Genomic DNA, 21,556 nt, shown 5'->3' with positions numbered 1-21,556 from the left:
AGCCCCCCCCCCAAGCTGCTCAGTGAGGGCTGCAGCGGCTCCCTGCAGGCAGCAGGCGTTGGAGCAGAACCTGCTGCTGTCGGGGCGGCTGTCGGACGCGCTGCAGGCGCTGCTGGACTGGCTGTACCGCATGGAGCCACAGCTGTGCGACGAGGCGCCCGTGGGGGGGGACAGGGAGCTGGTCAGCAACCTGATGGACAAACATAAGGTTTGGGGGGGGTGTGGGGGGTGCAGCCAAGGGCACCCTGACCCATAGCACCCATAGGGCGTCCTGAGCCAAGTACCCATAGGGCACCCTGACCCCAGCACCCATAGAGCACCCTGACCCCACCATCCTGACCCCAGCACCCATAGATCACCTGACCCCCAGCACCCATAGGGCACCCTGACCCCATCACCCACAGCAGCCTGACCCACAGCAGCCTGACCCACAGCACCCATAGATCACCCTGACCCCAGCAGCCATAGGGCATCCTGACCCATAGCACCCTTAGGGCACCCTGACCCCAGCACCCATAGGGCATCCTGACCCCAGCACCCATAGGGCATCCTGACCCCCAGCACCCATAGGGCACCCTAACTCGAGGCACCCATAGGGCACCCTGACCCCCAAGAACCCCCAGCACCCTGATCCCCAGCACCCATAGGTCACCTGACCCCCAGCACCCATAGGGCACCCTGACCCCAGCACCCATAGGGCACCCTGACCCATAGCACCCATAGGGCACCCTGACCCCAGCATCCATAGGGCACCCTGACCCCAGCACCCACAGCACCCTGACCCCAGCACCCATGGGGCACCCTGACCCCCAGCACCCATAGGGCACCCTGACCCCCATCACCCATAGGGCACCCTGACCCCAGCATCCTGACCCCAGCACCCACAGGTCACCCTGACCCCCAGCACCCATAGGGCACCCTGACCCCAGCACCCATAGGGCACCCTGACCCATAGCAACCCATAGGGCACCCTGACCCCCAGCCCCATAGGTCACCCTGACCCCCAGCACCCATAGGTCACCCTGACCCCAGCACCCACAGCACCCTGACCCCAGCACCCATGGGGCACCCTGACCCCCAGCACCCATAGGGCACCCTGACCCCAGCATCCATAGGGCACCCTGACCCCAGCACCCACAGCACCCTGACCCCAGCACCCATGGGGCACCCTGACCCCCAGCACCCATAGGGCACCCTGACCCCCATCACCCATAGGGCACCCTGACCCCAGCATCCTGACCCCAGCACCCACAGGTCACCCTGACCCCCAGCACCCATAGGGCACCCTGACCCCAGCACCCATAGGGCACCCTGACCCATAGCACCCATAGGGCACCCTGACCCCAGCATCCATAGGGCACCCTGACCCCAGCACCCACAGCACCCTGACCCCAGCACCCAATGGGGCACCCTGACCCCCAGCACCCATAGGGCACCCTGACCCCCATCACCCATAGAAGGCACCTGACCCCAGCATCCTGACACCCAGCACCCACTGGTCACCCTGACCCCCAGCACCCATAGGGCACCCTGACCCCAGCACCCATAGGGCACCCTGACCCATAGCACCCATAGGGCACCCTGACCCCCAGCACCCATAGGGCACCCTGACCCCAGCACCCATAGGGCACCCTGACCCATAGCACCCATAGGGCACCCTGACCCCCAGCACCCATAGGGCACCCTGACCCCAGCACCCATAGGGCACCCTGACCCATAGCACCCTTAGGGCACCCTGACCCCAGCACCCATAGGGCACCCTGACCCCAGCACCCATAGGGCTCCCTGACCCCAGCACCCACAGCACCCTGACCCAGCACCCATAGGGCACCCTGACCCCAGCACCCATAGGGCACCCCCAGCACCCCCAGCACCCCAGCACCCTGACCCCCATCACCCATAGGGCACCCTGCCCCCCAGCACCCATAGAGCACCCTGACCCCAGCACCCTGCCCCCCAGCACCCATAGGGCACCCTGACCCCCATCACCCATAGGGCACCCTGCCCCCCAGCACCCATAGATCACCCTGACCCAGCACCCACAGAGCACCCTGACCCCACCATCCTGACCCCAGCACCCATAGATCACCCTGACCCCCAGCACCCATAGGGCACCCTGACCCCATCACCCACAGCAGTGTGACCCACAGCAGCCTGACCCACAGCACCCATAGATCACCCTGACCCCAGCATCCATAGGGCACCCTGACCCCAGCATCCATAGGGCACCCTGACCCCCAGCACCCATAGGGCACCCTGACCCAGCACCTCTGACCCCAGCACCCATAGATCACTCTGACCCCAGTACCCATAGGGCACCCTAACTCGAGGCACCCATAGGGCACCCTGACTCCAGCACCCATAGGGCACCCTGACCCATAGCACCCATAAGGCACCCTGACCCCAGCATCCATAGGGCACCCTGACCCCCAGCACCCATAGGGCACCCTGACCCCCATCACTCACAGGTCACCCTGACCCCCAGCACCCCCAGCACCCATAGGGCACACTGACCCCCAGCACCCCCAGCACCCTGACCCAGCACCCATAGAGAATCCTGACCCCCAGCACCCCCAGCACCCTGACCCCAGCACCCATAGGGCACCCAGACCCCAGCATCCATAGGGCACCCTGACCCCAGCACCCATAGGGCACCCTCACCACCAGCACCCATAGGGCACCCTGACCCCAGTACCCCCAGCACCCTGACCCCAGCACCCATAGGGCTCCCTGGCCCCCAGCACCCATAGGGCACCCTGACCCCCAGCACCCATAGGGCACCCTGACCCCCAGCACCCATAGGGCACCCGATCCCCAGCACCCTGTCCCCCAGCACCCACAGCTCACCCTGACCCCAGGCACCCCCAGCACCCCCAGCACCCTGACCCCCAGCACCCATAGAGCACCCTGACCCCCATCACTCACAGGTCACCCTGACCCCCAGCACCCATAGATCACCCTGACCCCAGCACCCATAGGGCACCCTGACCCCCAGCACCCCCCAGCACCCTGACCCCCAGCATCCTGACCCCCAGCACCCCATAGGGCACCCTGACCCCAGCACCATGGGGCACCCTGACCCCAGCATCCATAGGGCACCCCGACCCCAGTACCCCCCAGCACCCTGACCCCAGCACCCATAGGGCACCCTGACCCCAGCACCCATAGGGCACCCTGACCCCCAGCACCCATAGGGCACCCTGTCCCACAGCACCCTGTCCCCCAGCACCCACAGCTCACCCTGACCCAGGCACCCCCAGCACCCCCAGCACCCTGACCCCCCCAGCACCCATAGAGCACCCTGACCCCCATCACTCACAGGTCACCCTGACCCCCAGCACCCATAGATCACCCTGACTCCAGCACCCATAGGGCACCCTGACCCCCAGGCACCCCCAGCACCCTGACCCCAGCATCCTGACCCCCAGCACCTATGGATCACCCTGACCCCCAGCACTCACAGGCCACCCTGACCCCCAGCACCCATAGGGCACCCTGACCCCCAGCACCCATAGGGCACCCTGATCCCCAGCACCCATAGGGCACCCTGACCCCAGCACCCCCAGCACCCTGCCCCCCAGCACCCACAGCACTCTGCCCCCCAGCACCCATAGATCACCCTGACCCCAGGCACCAAAAGGGCACCCTGACCCCATCAGCCCCAGCACCCTGACCCCAGCATCCTGACCCCCAGCACCCATAGGGCACCCTGACCCCAGCACCCATAGGGCACCCTGACCCCCAGCACCCATAGGGCACCCTGACCCCAGCACCCACAGGGCTCCCTGAACCCCAGCACCCATAGGGCACCCTGACCCCCATCACCCACAGCATCCTGACCCCCAGCACCCATTGGTCACCCTGACCCCCAGAACCCATAGATCACCCTGACCCCAGCACCCACAGCACCCTGACCCCATTACCCCCAGCACCCTGACCCCAGCACCCACTGGTCACCCTGCCCCCCATCACCCCCAGCACCCTGCCCCCCAGCACCCACAGCACTCTGCCCCCCAGCACCCATAGATCACCCTGACCCCAGCACCCACAGCACCCTGACCCCAGCACCCACAGCACCCTGACCCCATCAGCCCCAGCACCCTGACCCCATCACTCACAGGTCACCCTGACCCCCAGCACCCATAGGGCACCCTGACCCCATCACCCCCAGCACCCTGACCCCAGGCACCCAAAGGGCACCCTGACCCCCCATCAGCCCCAGCACCCTGACCCACAGCACCTATGGATCACCCTGCCCCCCCAGCACCCATCGGGCACCCTGATCCCAGGCACCCATAGGGCACCCTGACCCCATCACCCCCAGCACCCTGCCCCCCAGCACCCTGACCCCCAGCACCCATAGGGCACCCTGCCCCCCAGCACCCCCAGCACCCATAGATCACCCTGACCCCAGCACCCACAGCACCCTGACCCCCAGCACCCATAGATCTCCCTGACCCCCAGCACCCATAGGGCACCCTGCCCCCCAGCACCCATAGGGCACCCTGCCCCCCAGCACCCCCAGCACCCATAGGGCACCCTGACCCCAGCACCCATAGGACACCCTGACCCCCAGCACCCCCAGCACCCATAGGGCACCCTGACCCCCCCCCCCCCCCTGCAGGTGTTCCAGAAGGAGCTGGGGAAGCGCGCCAGCTGCATGAAGATGCTGAAGCGCTCCGTGCGCGAGCTGACGCGCGGCTGCAGCGGCGCTGGGGATGCGCAGTGGCTGCAGCAGCAGATGGAGGAGCTGAGCGCGCGCTGGGACGCCGTGTGCAGGATGTCGGTGTGCAAGCAGGGCAGGCTGGAGGCGGCGCTGCGGCAGGTGGGGAAGGAAATGGGGGGGGGGGTGCAGGAATGGGGCTGCAGGGATGGGGGCTGCAGTAATAGGGCTGCAGGGTTGGGGGATGCAGGAGTGGGGGATGCAGGAGTGGGGGATGCAGGAGTGGGGGATGCAGGAATGGGGCAGCAGGGTTGGAACTGCAGGGTTGGAGCTGCACGGATGAGGGCTGCAGGAGCAGGGGATGCAGGAATGGGGGATGCAGGGTTGGAGCTGCAGGGGCTGCAGGAGTGGGGGATGCAGGAATAGAGCTGCAGGGATGGGGGATGCAGGAATGGGGCTGCAGGGATGGGGGATGCAGGAATGGGGCTGCAGGGATGGGGGATGCAGGAATGGGGGATGCAGGAGTGGGGGATGCAGGGTTGGAGCTGCAGGAAGGGGGCTGCAGGAGTGGGGGATGCAGGAATGGGGCTGCAGGGTTGGAGCTGCAGGGTTGGAGCCGCGGGGTTGGAGCTGCAGGGATGGGGGCAGCAAGGATGGGGCTGCAGGGATGGGAGGTGGAGGAGTGGGAGATGCAGTAATAGGGCTGCAGGAATGGGGGCTGCAGGAGCAGGGGATGCAGGAACAGAGCTGCAGGAATGGGGGCTGCAGGGTTGGAGCTGCAAGGATGGGGCTGCAGGGATGGGGGCTGAAGGGTTGGAGCTTCAAGGATGGGGGCTGCAGGAGTGGGGGAAGCAGGAATAGAACTGCAGGGATGGGGCTGCAGGGATGGGAGATGGAGTGGGGGGCTGCAGGGATGGGGCTGCAGGGTTGGAGCTGCAGGGATGGGGCTGCAGGAGCGGGGGATGCAGGAATGGGGCTGCAGGGATGGAGCTGCAGGGTTGGAGCTGCAGGGATGGGGCTGCAGGGATGGGAGGTGAAGGAGTGGGGGATGCAGGCATAGAGCTGCAGGAATGGGGGCTGCAGGGATGAGGGCTGCAGGAGCGGGGGATGCAGGAAGGGGGGCTGCAGGGTTGGAGCTGCAGGAGTGGGGGAAGCAGGAATAGAGCTGCAGGGATGGGGCTGCAGGGATGGGAGATGGAGTGGGGGGCTGCAGGAAGGGGGCTGCAGCGTTGGAGCTGCAGGGATGGGACTGCAGGGATGGGAGGTGAAGGAGTGGGGGATGCAGGAATAGAGCTGCAGGAATGAGGGCTGCAGGAATGAGGGGTGCAGGGTTGGAGCTGCAGGGTTGGAGCTGCAGGGATGGGAGGTGGAGGAGTGGGGGATGCAGTAATAGGGCTGCAGGGTTGGAGCTGCAGGGATGGGGCTGCAGGGATGGGGCTGCAGGGATGGGGCTGCAGGGATGGGGCTGCAGGAATGGGGGCTGCAGGAATGAGGGCTGCAGGAGCAGGGGATGCAGGAATAGAGCTGCGGGAATGGGGGCTGCAGGGTTGGAGCTGCAGGAAGGGGGCTGCAGAGTTGGAGCTGCAGGGGCTGCAGGAGCGGGGGATGCAGGAATAGAGCTGCAGGGATGGGGGCTGCAGGGATGGGAGATGGAGTGGGGGGCTGCAGGGATGGAGCTGCAGGAAGGGGGCTGCAGGAGTGGAGCTGCAGGGATGGGGGCTGCAGGGATGGGGCTGCAGGGATGGGGCTGCAGGGATGGGGGATGCAGGAGTGGGGGATGCAGGAGTGGGGGATGCAGGAATGGGGCTGCAGGGATGAGGGATGCAGGGATGGGGCTGCAGGGACGACGGATGCAGGAATGGGGCTGCAGGGATGAGGGATGCAGGGATGGGGCTGCAGGAATGGGGGATGCAGGAATGGGGGATGCAGGAATGGGGGATGCAGGGATGAGGGATGCAGGAGTGGGGGATGCAGGGTTGGAGCTGCGGGATTGGAGCTGCAGGGATGGGGCTGCAGGAAGGGGGGCTGCAGGATTGGAGCTGCAGGGATGAGGGCTGCAGGAGTGGGGGATGCAGGGATGGGGCTGCAGGATTGGAGCTGCAAGGATGGGGGCTGCAGGGATGGGGCTGCAGGAATGGGGGATGCAGGGTTGGAGCTGCAGGGGCTGCAGGAGTGGGGGCTGCAGGGATGGAGCTGCAGTGATGGGGCTGCAGGAAGGGGGCTGCAGGAATGGGGGATGCAAGAATGGGGGCTGCAGGGTTGGGGCTGCAGGAATGGGGCTGCAGGGTTGGGGCTGCAGGGATGGGGCTGAAGGGATGGGAGGTGAAGGAGTGGGGGATGCAGTAATAGGGCTGCAGGAATGAGGGATGCAGGAGTGGGGCTGCAGGGTTGGAGCTGCAGGGATGGGGGCTGCAGGGATGGGAGATGGAGTGGGGGGCTGCAGGGATGGGGCTGCAGGGATGGGGCTGCAGGGATGGGGGCTGCAGGGATGGGGCTGCAGGGATGGGGCTGCAGGAAGGGGGCTGCAGGAAGGGGGCTGCAGGAGTGGGGGATGCAAGAATGGGGGCTGCAGGCTTGGATCTGCAGGGATGGGGGCTGCAGTTACGGGCAATGGGGCTGTGGGGCTTTGGGTTATGGAGCTGTGGGTTATGGGGTTGTGGGCCTATAGGGCTGTGGGTTATGGGGCTGTGGGACTATAGGGCTGTAAGTTATGGGGCTAAGGGCTTATAGGGCTGTGGGTTATGGGGTTGTAGGGCTATGGGTTATGGCGCTGCGGCTTATGGGGCTGTAGGGCTATGGGGCTGTGGGTTATGGGACTGTGGGCCTATAGGGCTGTGGGTTATGGGGTTAAGGGCTTATAGGGCTGTGGGTTATGGGGCCGTAGGTCTATGGGTTATGGGGTTATGGGGCTGTGGGTTATGGGGCTGTGGGCCTATAGGGGTGTAAGGGATGGGTCTAAGGGCCTATAGGACTGTGGGTTATGGGGATGCAGGGCTATGGGTTATGGGGTTATGGGGCTGTGGGTTATGGGGCTGTGGGGTTATGGGTTATGGGGTTATGGGGCTGTGGCTTATGGGGCTGTGAGGCTATAGGGCTGTGGGTTATGGGGCTGTGGGCCTATAGGGCTGTAAGTTATGGGTCTAAGGGCTTATAGGGCTGTGGGTTATAGGGTTGTAGGGCTATGGGTTATGGGGTTATGGAGCTGTGGCTTATGGGGCTGTGGGTTATGGGGCTGTAGGGCTATGGGTTATGGGGTTATGGGGCTGTGGGTTACGGGGCTGTGGGGCTGTAGGGCTGTGGGTTATGGGGTTGTAGGGCTATGGGTTATGGGGTTATGGCGCTATGGCTTATGGGGCTGTGAGGCTATAGGGCTGTGGGTTATGGGGCTGTGAGGCTGTAGGGCTGTGGGTTATGGGGTTGTAGGGCTATGGGTTATGGGGTTATGGCGCTGTGGCTTATGGGGCTGTGAGGCTATGGGGCTGTGGGACTATAGGGCTGTAAGTTATGGGTCTAAGGGCTTATAGGGCTGTGGGTTATGGGGTTGTAGGGCTATGGGATATGGGGTTATGGGGCTGTGGGTTATGGGACTGTGGGGCTATGGGACTGTGGGTTATGGGGCTGTGGGACTATAGGGCTGTAAGTTATGGGGCTAAGGGCTTATAGGGCTGTGGGTTATGGGGCTGTAGGTCTATGGGTTATGGGGTTATGGGGCTGTGACTTATGGGGCTGTGGGTTATGGGGCCATAGGGCTATGGGTTGTGGGCTTATGGCGCTGCGACTTATGGGGCTGTAGGGCTATGGGGCTGTGGGTTATGGGGCTGTGGGCCTATCGGGCTGTGGGTTATGGGGTTGTAGGGTTATGGGTTATGGGGTTATGGTGCTGTGGCTTATGGGGCTGTGAGGTTATGGGGCTGTGGGGCTGTAGGGCTGTGAGTTAGGGGGCTAAGGGCCTATAGGGCTGTGCGTTATGGGGTTGTAGGGCCTATAGGGCTGTGGGTTGTGGGGTTGTAGGGCTATGGGTTGTGGGGTTATGGGGCTGTGGCTTATGGGGCTGTGGGTTATGGGGCTGTGGGGCTGTAGGGCTGTAAGTTATGGGGCTAAGGGCTTATAGGGCTGTGGGTTATGGGGCCATAGGTCTACGGGTTATGGAGTTATGGGGCTGTGGGTTATGGGGCTGTGGGACTATAGGGCTGTAAGGGATGGGTCTAAGGGCTTATAGGGCTGTGGGTTATGGGGCCATAGGGCTATGGGTTATGGGGTTATGGGGCTGTGGGTTATGGGGCTGTGGGATTATGGGTTATGGGGTTATGGTGCTGCGGCTTATGGGGCTGTGAGGCTATGGGGCTGTGGGTTATGGGGCTGTGGGCCTATAGGGCTGTAAGTTATGGGTCTAAGGGCTTATAGGGCTGTGGGTTATGGGGTTGTAAGGCTATGGGTTATGGGGTTATGGAGCTGTGGCTTATGGGGCTGTGGGCCTATGGGGCTGTGGGTTATGGGGCTGTAGGGCTATGGGTCATGGGGTTATGGGGCTGTGGGTTACGGGGCTGTGGGGCTGTACGGCTGTGGGCTATGGGGTTGTAGGGCTATGGGTTATGGGGTTATGGGGCTGCGGCTTATGGAGCTGTGAGGTTATGGGGCCATAGGGCTATGGGTTGTGGGCTTATGGCGCTGTGACTTATGGGGCTGTAGGGCTATGGGGCTGTGGGTTATGGGGCTGTGGGCCTATAGGGCTGTGGGTTATGGGGCTGTGGGGCTGTAGGGCTGTGAGTTAGGGGGCTAAGGGCCTATAGGGCTGTGCGTTATGGGGTTGTAGGGCCTATAGGGCTGTGGGGTTGTGGGGTTGTAGGGCTATGGGTTGTGGGGTTATGGGGCTGTGGCTTATGGGGCTGTAGGGCTATGGGGCTGTGGGTTATGGGACTGTGGGACTATAGGGCTGTGGGTTATGGGGTTGTAGGGCTATGGGTTGTGGGGTTATGGGGCTGTGGCTTATGGGGCTGTGGGTTATGGGGCTGTAGGTTACGGGGCTGTGGGGCTGTAGGGCTGTGGGTTATGGGGCCATAGGGCTATGGGTTATGGGGCTGTGGGTTATGGGGCTGTGGGGTTATGGGTTATGGGGTTATGGTGCTGTGGCTTATGGGGCTGTGAGGTTATGGGGCTGTGGGACTCTAGAGCTGTGGGTTATGGGGCCGTAGGTCTATGGGTTATGGGGTTATGGGGCTGTGGGTTATGGGGCTGTGGCTTATGGGGCTGTGGGTTATGGGGCTGTGGGCCTATAGGGCTGTAATGGATGGGTCTAAGGGCTTATAGGGCTGTGGGTTATGGGGTTGTAGGGCTATGGGTTGTGGGGTTATGGGGCTGTGGCTTATGGGGCTGTAGGGCTATGGGGCTGAGGGCCTATATGGCTGTGGGTTATGGGGCCGTAGGTCTATGGGTTATGGGGTTATGGGGCTGTGACTTATGGGGCTGTGGGTCATGGGGCCATAGGGCTATGGGTTATGGGGCTGTGGGGCTGTGTGCTGTGGGGCTGTGGGTGGTGGATGGGTTGTGAGCGCTCCCTGCTCTGCGGCAGGCGGAGGAGTTCCACACTTTGGTGCAGTCCTTCCTGGGGCGCCTCTCAGAGTCGGAGAAGAGCCTGAAATACGGCGTCAGCATCGAGGAGGAGAGCGATGAGCAGCAGGGGCAGCAGCTGCAGGTCAGTGACAGCAGGAACTGCAAGGCAGTGAGAGCAGGAGATGGAGGGCAGGGACAGCAGGAGATGGAGGGCAGTGAGAGCAGGAGATGGAGGGCAGTGAGAGCAGGAGATGGAGGGCAGTGAGAGCAGGAGATGGAGGGCAGTGAGAGCAGGAGATGGAGGGCAGTGAGAGCAGGAGATGGAGGGCAGTGAGAGCAGGAGATGGAGGGCAGTGAGAGCAGGAGATGGAGGGCAGTGAGAGCAGGAGATGGAGGGCAGTGAGAGCATGAGATGGAGGGCAGTGAGAGCAGGAGATGGAGGGCAGTGACAGCATGAGATGGAGGGCAGTGAGAGCAGGAGATGGAGGGCAGTGAGAGCAGGAGATGGAGGGCAGTGAGAGCAGGAGATGGAGGGCAGTGAGAGCAGGAGATGGAGGGCAGTGAGAGCAGGAGATGGAGGGCAGTGAGAGCAGGAGATGGAGGGCAGTGAGAGCAGGAGATGGAGGGCAGTGAGAGCAGGAGATGGAGGGCAGTGAGAGCAGGAGATGGAGGGCAGTGAGAGCATGAGATGGAGGGCAGTGAGAGCAGGAGATGGAGGGCAGTGACAGCATGAGATGGAGGGCAGTGAGAGCAGGAGATGGAGGGCAGTGAGAGCAGGAGATGGAGGGCAGTGAGAGCAGGAGATGGAGGGCAGTGAGAGCAGGAGATGGAGGGCAGTGAGAGCATGAGATGGAGGGCAGTGAGAGCAGGAGATGGAGGGCAGTGACAGCAGGAGATGGAGGGCAGTGAGAGCAGGAGATGGAGGGCAGTGAGAGCAGGAGATGGAGGGCAGTGAGAGCAGGAGATGGAGGGCAGTGAGAGCAGGAGATGGAGGGCAGTGAGAGCAGGAGATGGAGGGCAGTGAGAGCATGAGATGGAGGGCAGTGAGAGCAGGAGATGGAGGGCAGTGACAGCAGGAGATGGAGGGCAGTGACAGCAGGAGATGGAGGGCAGTGACAGCATGAGATGGAGGGCAGTGAGAGCAGGAGATGGAGGGCAGTGAGAGCAGGAGATGGAGGGCAGTGAGAGCAGGAGATGGAGGGCAGTGACAGCATGAGATGGAGGGCAGTGAGAGCAGATGGAGGGCAGTGAGAGCAGGAGATGGAGGGCAGTGAGAGCAGGAGATGGAGGGCAGTGAGAGCAGGAGATGGAGGGCAGTGAGAGCAGGAGATGGAGGGCAGTGAGAGCAGGAGATGGAGGGCAGTGAGAGCATGAGATGGAGGGCAGTGAGAGCAGGAGATGGAGGGCAGTGAGAGCAGGAGATGGAGGGCAGTGAGAGCAGGAGATGGAGGGCAGTGACAGCAGGAGATGGAGGGCAGTGAGAGCAGGAGATGGGGGGCAGTGAGAGCAGGAGATGGAGGGCAGTGACAGCAGGAGATGGAGGGCAGTGAGAGCAGGAGATGGAGGGCAGTGAGAGCAGGAGATGCAGGGCAGTGACAGCATGAGATGGAGGGCAGTGAGAGCATGAGATGGAGGGCAGTGACAGCATGAGATGGAGGGCAGTGAGAGCATGAGATGGAGGGCAGTGAGAGCAGGAGATGGAGGGCAGTGAGAGCAGGAGATGGAGGGCAGTGAGAGCAGGAGATGGAGGGCAGTGAGAGCAGGAGATGGAGGGCAGTGAGAGCATGAGATGGAGGGCAGTGAGAGCAGGAGATGGAGGGCAGTGAGAGCAGGAGATGGAGGGCAGTGAGAGCAGGAGATGGAGGGCAGTGACAGCAGGAGATGGAGGGCAGTGAGAGCAGGAGATGGAGGGCAGTGAGAGCATGAGATGGAGGGCAGTGAGAGCAGGAGATGGAGGGCAGTGACAGCAGGAGATGGAGGGCAGTGAGAGCAGGAGATGGAGGGCAGTGAGAGCAGGAGATGCAGGGCAGTGACAGCATGAGATGGAGGGCAGTGAGAGCATGAGATGGAGGGCAGTGACAGCATGAGATGGAGGGCAGTGAGAGCATGAGATGGAGGGCAGTGAGAGCAGGAGATGGAGGGCAGTGAGAGCAGGAGATGGAGGGCAGTGAGAGCAGGAGATGGAGGGCAGTGAGAGCAGGAGATGGAGGGCAGTGAGAGCATGAGATGGAGGGCAGTGAGAGCAGGAGATGGAGGGCAGTGAGAGCAGGAGATGGAGGGCAGTGAGAGCAGGAGATGGAGGGCAGTGACAGCAGGAGATGGAGGGCAGTGAGAGCAGGAGATGCAGGGCAGTGAGAGCATGAGATGGAGGGCAGTGAGAGCAGGAGATGGAGGGCAGTGACAGCAGGAGATGGAGGGCAGTGAGAGCAGGAGATGGAGGGCAGTGACAGCAGGAGATGGAGGGCAGTGAGAGCAGGAGATGCAGGGCAGTGAGAGCATGAGATGGAGGGCAGTGAGAGCATGAGATGGAGGGCAGTGACAGCAGGAGATGGAGGGCAGTGAGAGCAGGAGATGGAGGGCAGTGACAGCAGGAGATGGAGGGCAGTGAGAGCAGGAGATGGAGGGCAGTGACAGCAGGAGATGGAGGGCAGTGAGAGCAGGAGATGGAGGGCAGTGAGAGCAGGAGATGGAGGGCAGTGACAGCAGGAGATGGAGGGCAGTGAGAGCAGGAGATGGAGGGCAGTGAGAGCAGGAGATGCAGGGCAGTGACAGCATGAGATGGAGGGCAGTGAGAGCATGAGATGGAGGGCAGTGACAGCATGAGATGGAGGGCAGTGAGAGCATGAGATGGAGGGCAGTGAGAGCAGGAGATGGAGGGCAGTGAGAGCAGGAGATGGAGGGCAGTGAGAGCAGGAGATGGAGGGCAGTGAGAGCAGGAGATGGAGGGCAGTGAGAGCATGAGATGGAGGGCAGTGAGAGCAGGAGATGGAGGGCAGTGAGAGCAGGAGATGGAGGGCAGTGAGAGCAGGAGATGGAGGGCAGTGACAGCAGGAGATGGAGGGCAGTGAGAGCAGGAGATGGAGGGCAGTGAGAGCATGAGATGGAGGGCAGTGAGAGCAGGAGATGGAGGGCAGTGACAGCAGGAGATGGAGGGCAGTGAGAGCAGGAGATGGAGGGCAGTGAGAGCAGGAGATGCAGGGCAGTGACAGCATGAGATGGAGGGCAGTGAGAGCATGAGATGGAGGGCAGTGACAGCATGAGATGGAGGGCAGTGAGAGCATGAGATGGAGGGCAGTGAGAGCAGGAGATGGAGGGCAGTGAGAGCAGGAGATGGAGGGCAGTGAGAGCAGGAGATGGAGGGCAGTGAGAGCAGGAGATGGAGGGCAGTGAGAGCATGAGATGGAGGGCAGTGAGAGCAGGAGATGGAGGGCAGTGAGAGCAGGAGATGGAGGGCAGTGAGAGCAGGAGATGGAGGGCAGTGAGAGCAGGAGATGGAGGGCAGTGACAGCAGGAGATGGAGGGCAGTGAGAGCAGGAGATGGAGGGCAGTGAGAGCATGAGATGGAGGGCAGTGAGAGCAGGAGATGGAGGGCAGTGAGAGCAGGAGATGGAGGGCAGTGAGAGCAGGAGATGGAGGGCAGTGACAGCAGGAGATGGAGGGCAGTGAGAGCAGGAGATGCAGGGCAGTGAGAGCATGAGATGGAGGGCAGTGAGAGCAGGAGATGGAGGGCAGTGACAGCAGGAGATGGAGGGCAGTGAGAGCAGGAGATGGAGGGCAGTGACAGCAGGAGATGGAGGGCAGTGAGAGCAGGAGATGCAGGGCAGTGAGAGCAGGAGATGGAGGGCAGTGAGAGCAGGAGATGGAGGGCAGTGAGAGCAGGAGATGGAGGGCAGTGACAGCAGGAGATGGAGGGCAGTGAGAGCAGGAGATGGAGGGCAGTGAGAGCAGGAGATGGAGGGCAGTGAGAGCATGAGATGGAGGGCAGTGAGAGCAGGAGATGGAGGGCAGTGAGAGCAGGAGATGGAGGGCAGTGAGAGCAGGAGATGGAGGGCAGTGACAGCAGGAGATGGAGGGCAGTGAGAGCAGGAGATGGAGGGCAGTGAGAGCATGAGATGGAGGGCAGTGAGAGCAGGAGATGGAGGGCAGTGACAGCAGGAGATGGAGGGCAGTGAGAGCAGGAGATGGAGGGCAGTGAGAGCAGGAGATGCAGGGCAGTGACAGCATGAGATGGAGGGCAGTGAGAGCATGAGATGGAGGGCAGTGACAGCATGAGATGGAGGGCAGTGAGAGCATGAGATGGAGGGCAGTGAGAGCAGGAGATGGAGGGCAGTGAGAGCAGGAGATGGAGGGCAGTGAGAGCAGGAGATGGAGGGCAGTGAGAGCAGGAGATGGAGGGCAGTGAGAGCATGAGATGGAGGGCAGTGAGAGCAGGAGATGGAGGGCAGTGAGAGCAGGAGATGGAGGGCAGTGAGAGCAGGAGATGGAGGGCAGTGACAGCAGGAGATGGAGGGCAGTGAGAGCAGGAGATGCAGGGCAGTGAGAGCATGAGATGGAGGGCAGTGAGAGCAGGAGATGGAGGGCAGTGACAGCAGGAGATGGAGGGCAGTGAGAGCAGGAGATGGAGGGCAGTGACAGCAGGAGATGGAGGGCAGTGAGAGCAGGAGATGCAGGGCAGTGAGAGCATGAGATGGAGGGCAGTGAGAGCATGAGATGGAGGGCAGTGACAGCAGGAGATGGAGGGCAGTGAGAGCAGGAGATGGAGGGCAGTGACAGCAGGAGATGGAGGGCAGTGAGAGCAGGAGATGGAGGGCAGTGACAGCAGGAGATGGAGGGCAGTGAGAGCAGGAGATGGAGGGCAGTGAGAGCAGGAGATGGAGGGCAGTGACAGCAGGAGATGGAGGGCAGTGAGAGCAGGAGATGGAGGGCAGTGAGAGCAGGAGATGCAGGGCAGTGACAGCATGAGATGGAGGGCAGTGAGAGCATGAGATGGAGGGCAGTGACAGCATGAGATGGAGGGCAGTGAGAGCATGAGATGGAGGGCAGTGAGAGCAGGAGATGGAGGGCAGTGAGAGCAGGAGATGGAGGGCAGTGAGAGCAGGAGATGGAGGGCAGTGAGAGCAGGAGATGGAGGGCAGTGAGAGCATGAGATGGAGGGCAGTGAGAGCAGGAGATGGAGGGCAGTGAGAGCAGGAGATGGAGGGCAGTGAGAGCAGGAGATGGAGGGCAGTGACAGCAGGAGATGGAGGGCAGTGAGAGCAGGAGATGGAGGGCAGTGAGAGCATGAGATGGAGGGCAGTGAGAGCAGGAGATGGAGGGCAGTGACAGCAGGAGATGGAGGGCAGTGAGAGCAGGAGATGGAGGGCAGTGAGAGCAGGAGATGCAGGGCAGTGACAGCATGAGATGGAGGGCAGTGAGAGCATGAGATGGAGGGCAGTGACAGCATGAGATGGAGGGCAGTGAGAGCATGAGATGGAGGGCAGTGAGAGCAGGAGATGGAGGGCAGTGAGAGCAGGAGATGGAGGGCAGTGAGAGCAGGAGATGGAGGGCAGTGAGAGCAGGAGATGGAGGGCAGTGAGAGCATGAGATGGAGGGCAGTGAGAGCAGGAGATGGAGGGCAGTGAGAGCAGGAGATGGAGGGCAGTGAGAGCAGGAGATGGAGGGCAGTGAGAGCAGGAGATGGAGGGCAGTGACAGCAGGAGATGGAGGGCAGTGAGAGCAGGAGATGGAGGGCAGTGAGAGCATGAGATGGAGGGCAGTGAGAGCAGGAGATGGAGGGCAGTGAGAGCAGGAGATGGAGGGCAGTGAGAGCAGGAGATGGAGGGCAGTGACAGCAGGAGATGGAGGGCAGTGAGAGCAGGAGATGCAGGGCAGTGAGAGCATGAGATGGAGGGCAGTGAGAGCAGGAGATGGAGGGCAGTGACAGCAGGAGATGGAGGGCAGTGAGAGCAGGAGATGGAGGGCAGTGACAGCAGGAGATGGAGGGCAGTGAGAGCAGGAGATGCAGGGCAGTGAGAGCATGAGATGGAGGGCAGTGAGAGCATGAGATGGAGGGCAGTGACAGCAGGAGATGGAGGGCAGTGAGAGCAGGAGATGGAGGGCAGTGACAGCAGGAGATGGAGGGCAGTGAGAGCAGGAGATGGAGGGCAGTGACAGCAGGAGATGGAGGGCAGTGAGAGCAGGAGATGGAGGGCAGTGAGAGCAGGAGATGGAGGGCAGTGACAGCAGGAGATGGAGGGCAGTGAGAGCAGGAGATGGAGGGCAGTGAGAGCAGGAGATGCAGGGCAGTGACAGCATGAGATGGAGGGCAGTGAGAGCATGAGATGGAGGGCAGTGACAGCATGAGATGGAGGGCAGTGAGAGCATGAGATGGAGGGCAGTGAGAGCAGGAGATGGAGGGCAGTGAGAGCAGGAGATGGAGGGCAGTGAGAGCAGGAGATGGAGGGCAGTGAGAGCAGGAGATGGAGGGCAGTGAGAGCATGAGATGGAGGGCAGTGAGAGCAGGAGATGGAGGGCAGTGAGAGCAGGAGATGGAGGGCAGTGAGAGCAGGAGATGGAGGGCAGTGAGAGCATGAGATGGAGGGCAGTGACAGCAGGAGATGGAGGGCAGTGAGAGCAGGAGATGGAGGGCAGTGAGAGCATGAGATGGAGGGCAGTGAGAGCAGGAGATGGAGGGCAGTGACAGCAGGAGATGGAGGGCAGTGAGAGCAGGAGATGGAGGGCAGTGAGAGCAGGAGATGCAGGGCAGTGAGAGCATGAGATGGAGGGCAGTGAGAGCATGAGATGGAGGGCAGTGACAGCATGAGATGGAGGGCAGTGAGAGCATGAGATGGAGGGCAGTGAGAGCAGGAGATGGAGGGCAGTGAGAGCAGGAGATGGAGGGCAGTGAGAGCAGGAGATGGAGGGCAGTGAGAGCAGGAGATGGAGGGCAGTGAGAGCATGAGATGGAGGGCAGTGAGAGCAGGAGATGGAGGGCAGTGAGAGCAGGAGATGGAGGGCAGTGAGAGCAGGAGATGGAGGGCAGTGACAGCAGGAGATGGAGGGCAGTGAGAGCAGGAGATGCAGGGCAGTGAGAGCATGAGATGGAGGGCAGTGAGAGCAGGAGATGGAGGGCAGTGACAGCAGGAGATGGAGGGCAGTGAGAGCAGGAGATGGAGGGCAGTGACAGCAGGAGATGGAGGGCAGTGAGAGCAGGAGATGCAGGGCAGTGAGAGCATGAGATGGAGGGCAGTGAGAGCATGAGATGGAGGGCAGTGACAGCAGGAGATGGAGGGCAGTGAGAGCAGGAGATGGAGGGCAGTGACAGCAGGAGATGGAGGGCAGTGAGAGCAGGAGATGGAGGGCAGTGACAGCAGGAGATGGAGGGCAGTGAGAGCAGGAGATGGAGGGCAGTGAGAGCAGGAGATGGAGGGCAGTGAGAGCAGGAGATGGAGGGCAGTGAGAGCAGGAGATGGAGGGCAGTGAGAGCATGAGATGCAGGGCAGTGAGAGCAGGAGATGGAGGGCAGGGACAGCATGAGATGGAGGGCAGTGAGAGCATGAGATGGAGGGCAGTGAGAGCAGGAGATGGAGGGCAGTGAGAGCATGAGATGCAGGGCAGTGAGAGCAGGAGATGGAGGGCAGGGACAGCATGAGATGCAGGGCAGTGAGAGCATGAGATGGAGGGCAGTGAGAGCATGAGATGCAGGGCAGTGAGAGCAGGAGATGGAGGGCAGTGAGAGCAGGAGATGGAGGGCATGGACAGCAGGAGATGCATTGCAGTGACAGCATGAGATGGAGGGCAGTGAGAGCATGAGATGGAGGGCAGTGAGAGCAGGAGATGGAGGGCAGTGACAGCATGAGATGGAGGGCAGTGAGAGCAGGAGATGGAGGGCAGTGAGAGCATGATATGCATTGCAGTTACAGCATGAGATGCAGGGCAGTGACTGCAGGAGCTGCAGCTCAGAGCCAGCTGCATTGCATTGCCACCTGCAGTGCAGCACCAATGCTTGCTGCAGCTGAGTTCCAGCATCAGATGCAGCTCGGTGCCAACTGCAGCTTCATTGCAGATCCAGCTGCAGCTCGATGCAAGCTCCAGCCCATGTTTAGCATCAGCTGCAGCCCGTTGTCAGCTGCAAGGTGCCAACTGCAGTTCCATGCCAGCTGCAGCTGCATGCTGCCACCCCCCACCTGCAGCGCATCCCCCTTGTGGCTGTGGGGTTGCAAGCTGCATGGGATGCCCCACTGCCCATCCCACTGCCGGCCCTATAGGCAGCGCATGGGGCTGCATTGCTGCACTGATGGGGGTCCCAGCAAAGCCAGGCGTGCGCCTCGGAGCTGCAGGGCTATGGGGATCAATATGGGGTCCTCTATGGGGATCTCTATGGGGTCCTCTATGGGGTCCTCTATGGGGTCCTTTATGGGGTCCTCTATGGGGTCCTCTATGGGGTCCTCTATGGGGACCTCTATGGGGTCCTCTATGGGGTCTTCTATGGGGTCCTTTATGGGGTCCTCTATGAGGTTCTTTATGGGGTCCTCTATGGGGTCCTCTATGGGGTCCTCTATGGGGACCTCTATGGGGTCCTCTATGGGGTCCTCTATGAGGTTCTTTATGGGGTCCTCTATGGGGTCCTCTATGGGGTCTTCTATGGGGTCCTCTATGAGGTTCTTTATGGGGTCCTCTATGGGGTCTTCTATGGGGTCCTCTATGGGGTCCTTTATGGGGTACTTTATGGGGTCCTCTATGGGGTCCTTTATGGGGTCCTTTATGGGGTCCTCTATGGGGTCCTCTATGGGGTCCTCTATGGGGTCTTCTATGGGGTCCTCTATGGGGTCTTCTATGGGGTCCTTTATGGGGTCCTCTATGGGGTCCTTTATGGGGTCCTCTATGGGGTCCTCTATGGGGTCCTCTATGGGGACCTCTATGGGGTCCTCTATGGGGTCCTCTATGAGGTTCTTTATGGGGTCCTCTATGGGGTCCTCTATGGGGTCTTCTATGGGGTCCTCTATGAGGTTCTTTATGGGGTCCTCTATGGGGTCTTCTATGGGGTCCTCTATGGGGTCCTTTATGGGGTACTTTATGGGGTCCTCTATGGGGTCCTTTATGGGGTCCTTTATGGGGTCCTCTATGGGGTCCTCTATGGGGTCCTCTATGGGGTCTTCTATGGGGTCCTCTATGGGGTCTTCTATGGGGTCCTTTATGGGGTCCTCTATGGGGTCCTTTATGGGGTCCTCTATGGGGTCCTTTATGGGGTCCTCTATGGGGTCCTCTATGGGGTCCTCTATGGGGTCCTTTATGGGGTCCTCTATGGGGTCCTTTATGGGGTCCTTTATGGGGTCCTCTATGGGGATCTCTATGGGGTCCTTTATGGGGTCCTCTATGGGGTCCTCTATGGGGTCCTCTATGGGGTCCTCTATGAGGTTCTTTATGGGGTCCTCTATGGGGTCCTCTATGGGGTCACCTATGGGGTCCTCTATGGGGTCCTCTATGAGGTTCTTTATAGGGTCCTCTATGGGGTCCTCTATGGGGTCCTTTATGGGGTCCTCTATGGGGTCCTTTATGGAATCCTTTATGGGGTCCTCTATGGGGATCTCTATGGGGTCCTTTATGGGGTCCTCTATGGGGTCCTCTATGGGGTCCTCTATGGGGTCCTCTATGAGGTTCTTTATGGGGTCCTCTATGGGGTCCTCTATGGGGATCTCTATGGGGTCCTTTATGGGGTCCTCTATGGGGTCCTCTATGGGGTCCTCTATGGGGTCCTCTATGGGGTCCTCTATGAGGTTCTTTATGGGGTCCTCTATGGGGTCCTCTATGGGGTCCTTTATGGGGTCCTCTATGGGGATCTCTATGGGGTCCTTTATGGGGTCCTCTATGGGGTCCTCTATGGGGTCCTCTATGGGGTCCTCTATGGGGATCTCTATGGGGTCCTTTATGGGGTCCTCTATGGGGTCCTCTATGGGGTCCTTTATGGGGTCCTCTATGGGGTCCTCTATGGGGTCCTCTATGAGGTTCTTTATGGGGTCCTCTATGGGGTCCTCTATGGGGATCTCTATGGGGTCCTCTATGGGGTCCTCTATGGGGATCTCTATGGGGTCCTCTATGGGGTCCTCTATGGGGTCCTCTATGAGGTTCTTTATGGGGTCCTCTATGGGGTCCTCTATGAGGTCCTCTATGGGGTCCTCTATGGGGTCCTCTATGGGGTCCTCTATGAGGTTCTTTATGGGGTCCTCTATGGGGTCCTCTATGGGGTCCTCTATGGGGATCTCTATGGGGTCCTTTATGGGTCCTCTATGGGGTCCTCTATGAGGTTCTTTATGGGGTCCTCTATGGGGTCCTCTATGGGGTCCTCTATGGGGATCTCTATGGGGTCCTTTATGGGGTCCTCTATGGGGTCCTCTGTGAGGTTCTTTATGGGGTCCTCTATGGGGTCCTTTATGGGGTCCTCTATGGGGTCCTCTATGGGGATCTCTATGGGGTACTCTATGAGGTTCTTTATGGGGTCCTCTATGGGGTCCTTTATGGGGTCCTTTATGGGGTCTTCTATGGGGTCCTCTATGGGGTCCTCTATGGGGTCCTTTATGGGGTCCTCTATGGGGTCCTTTATGGGGTCCTCTATGGGGTCCTCTATGGGGTCCTCTATGGGGTCTTCTATGGGGTCCTTTATGGGGTCCTCTATGGGGTCCTCTATGGGGTCCTCTATGGGGTCCTTTATGGGGTCCTTTATGGGGTCCTCTATGGGGTCCTCTATGGGGTCCTCTATGAGGTTCTTTATGGGGTCCTCTATGGGGTCCTCTATGGGGTCCTCTATGGGGATCTCTATGGGGTCCTTTATGGGGTCCTCTATGGGGTCTTCTATGGGGCCCTCTATGGGGTCCTCTATGGGGTTCTTTATGGGGTCCTCTATGGGGTCCTCTATGGGGTCCTCTATGGGGTCCTTTATGGGGTCCTCTATGGGGTCCTCTATGGGGTCCTCTATGAGGTTCTTTATGGGGTCCTCTATGGGGTCCTCTATGGGGTCCTTTATGGGGTCCTCTATGGGGTCCTCTATGGGGTCCTCTATGGGGTCCTTTATGGGGTCCTTTATGGGGTCCTCTATGGGGTCCTCTATGAGGTTCTTTATGGGGTCCTCTATGGGGTCCTCTATGGGGATCTCTATGGGGTCCTCTATGGGGATCTCTATGGGGTCCTTTATGGGGTCCTCTATGGGGTCCTTTATGGGGTCCTCTATGGGGTCCTCTATGGGGTCCTCTATGGGGATCTCTATGGGGTCCTTTATGGGGTCCTTTATGGGGTCCTCTATGGGGTCTTCTATGGGGTCCTCTATGGGGTCCTCTATGGGGATCTCTATGGGGTCCTTTATGGGGTCCT

General features: G+C 60.9%; 1 protein-coding gene across 1 annotated transcript in view; it reads left to right on the top strand.

Annotated features, from left to right (window-relative positions):
• LOC125690800 (microtubule-actin cross-linking factor 1, isoforms 6/7-like) overlaps positions 1-21,556 on the top strand; it is a 63,214-nt gene that overhangs the window by 842 nt on the left and 40,816 nt on the right. The window contains exons 2-4 of the mRNA XM_048939520.1: positions 3-208; positions 4,625-4,825; positions 10,233-10,355. Of these exons, the coding sequence (XP_048795477.1) occupies positions 3-208; positions 4,625-4,825; positions 10,233-10,355 (530 nt within the window). The remainder of the gene's footprint in view (positions 1-2; positions 209-4,624; positions 4,826-10,232; positions 10,356-21,556) is intronic.

This window comes from Lagopus muta, chromosome 3 (assembly GCF_023343835.1).
Source record: "Lagopus muta isolate bLagMut1 chromosome 3, bLagMut1 primary, whole genome shotgun sequence".
NCBI lineage: Eukaryota > Metazoa > Chordata > Aves > Galliformes > Phasianidae > Lagopus > Lagopus muta.
The sequence above is the reverse complement of the archived record's forward strand: the minus strand, read 5'-3'. Positions and strand labels throughout refer to the sequence as shown.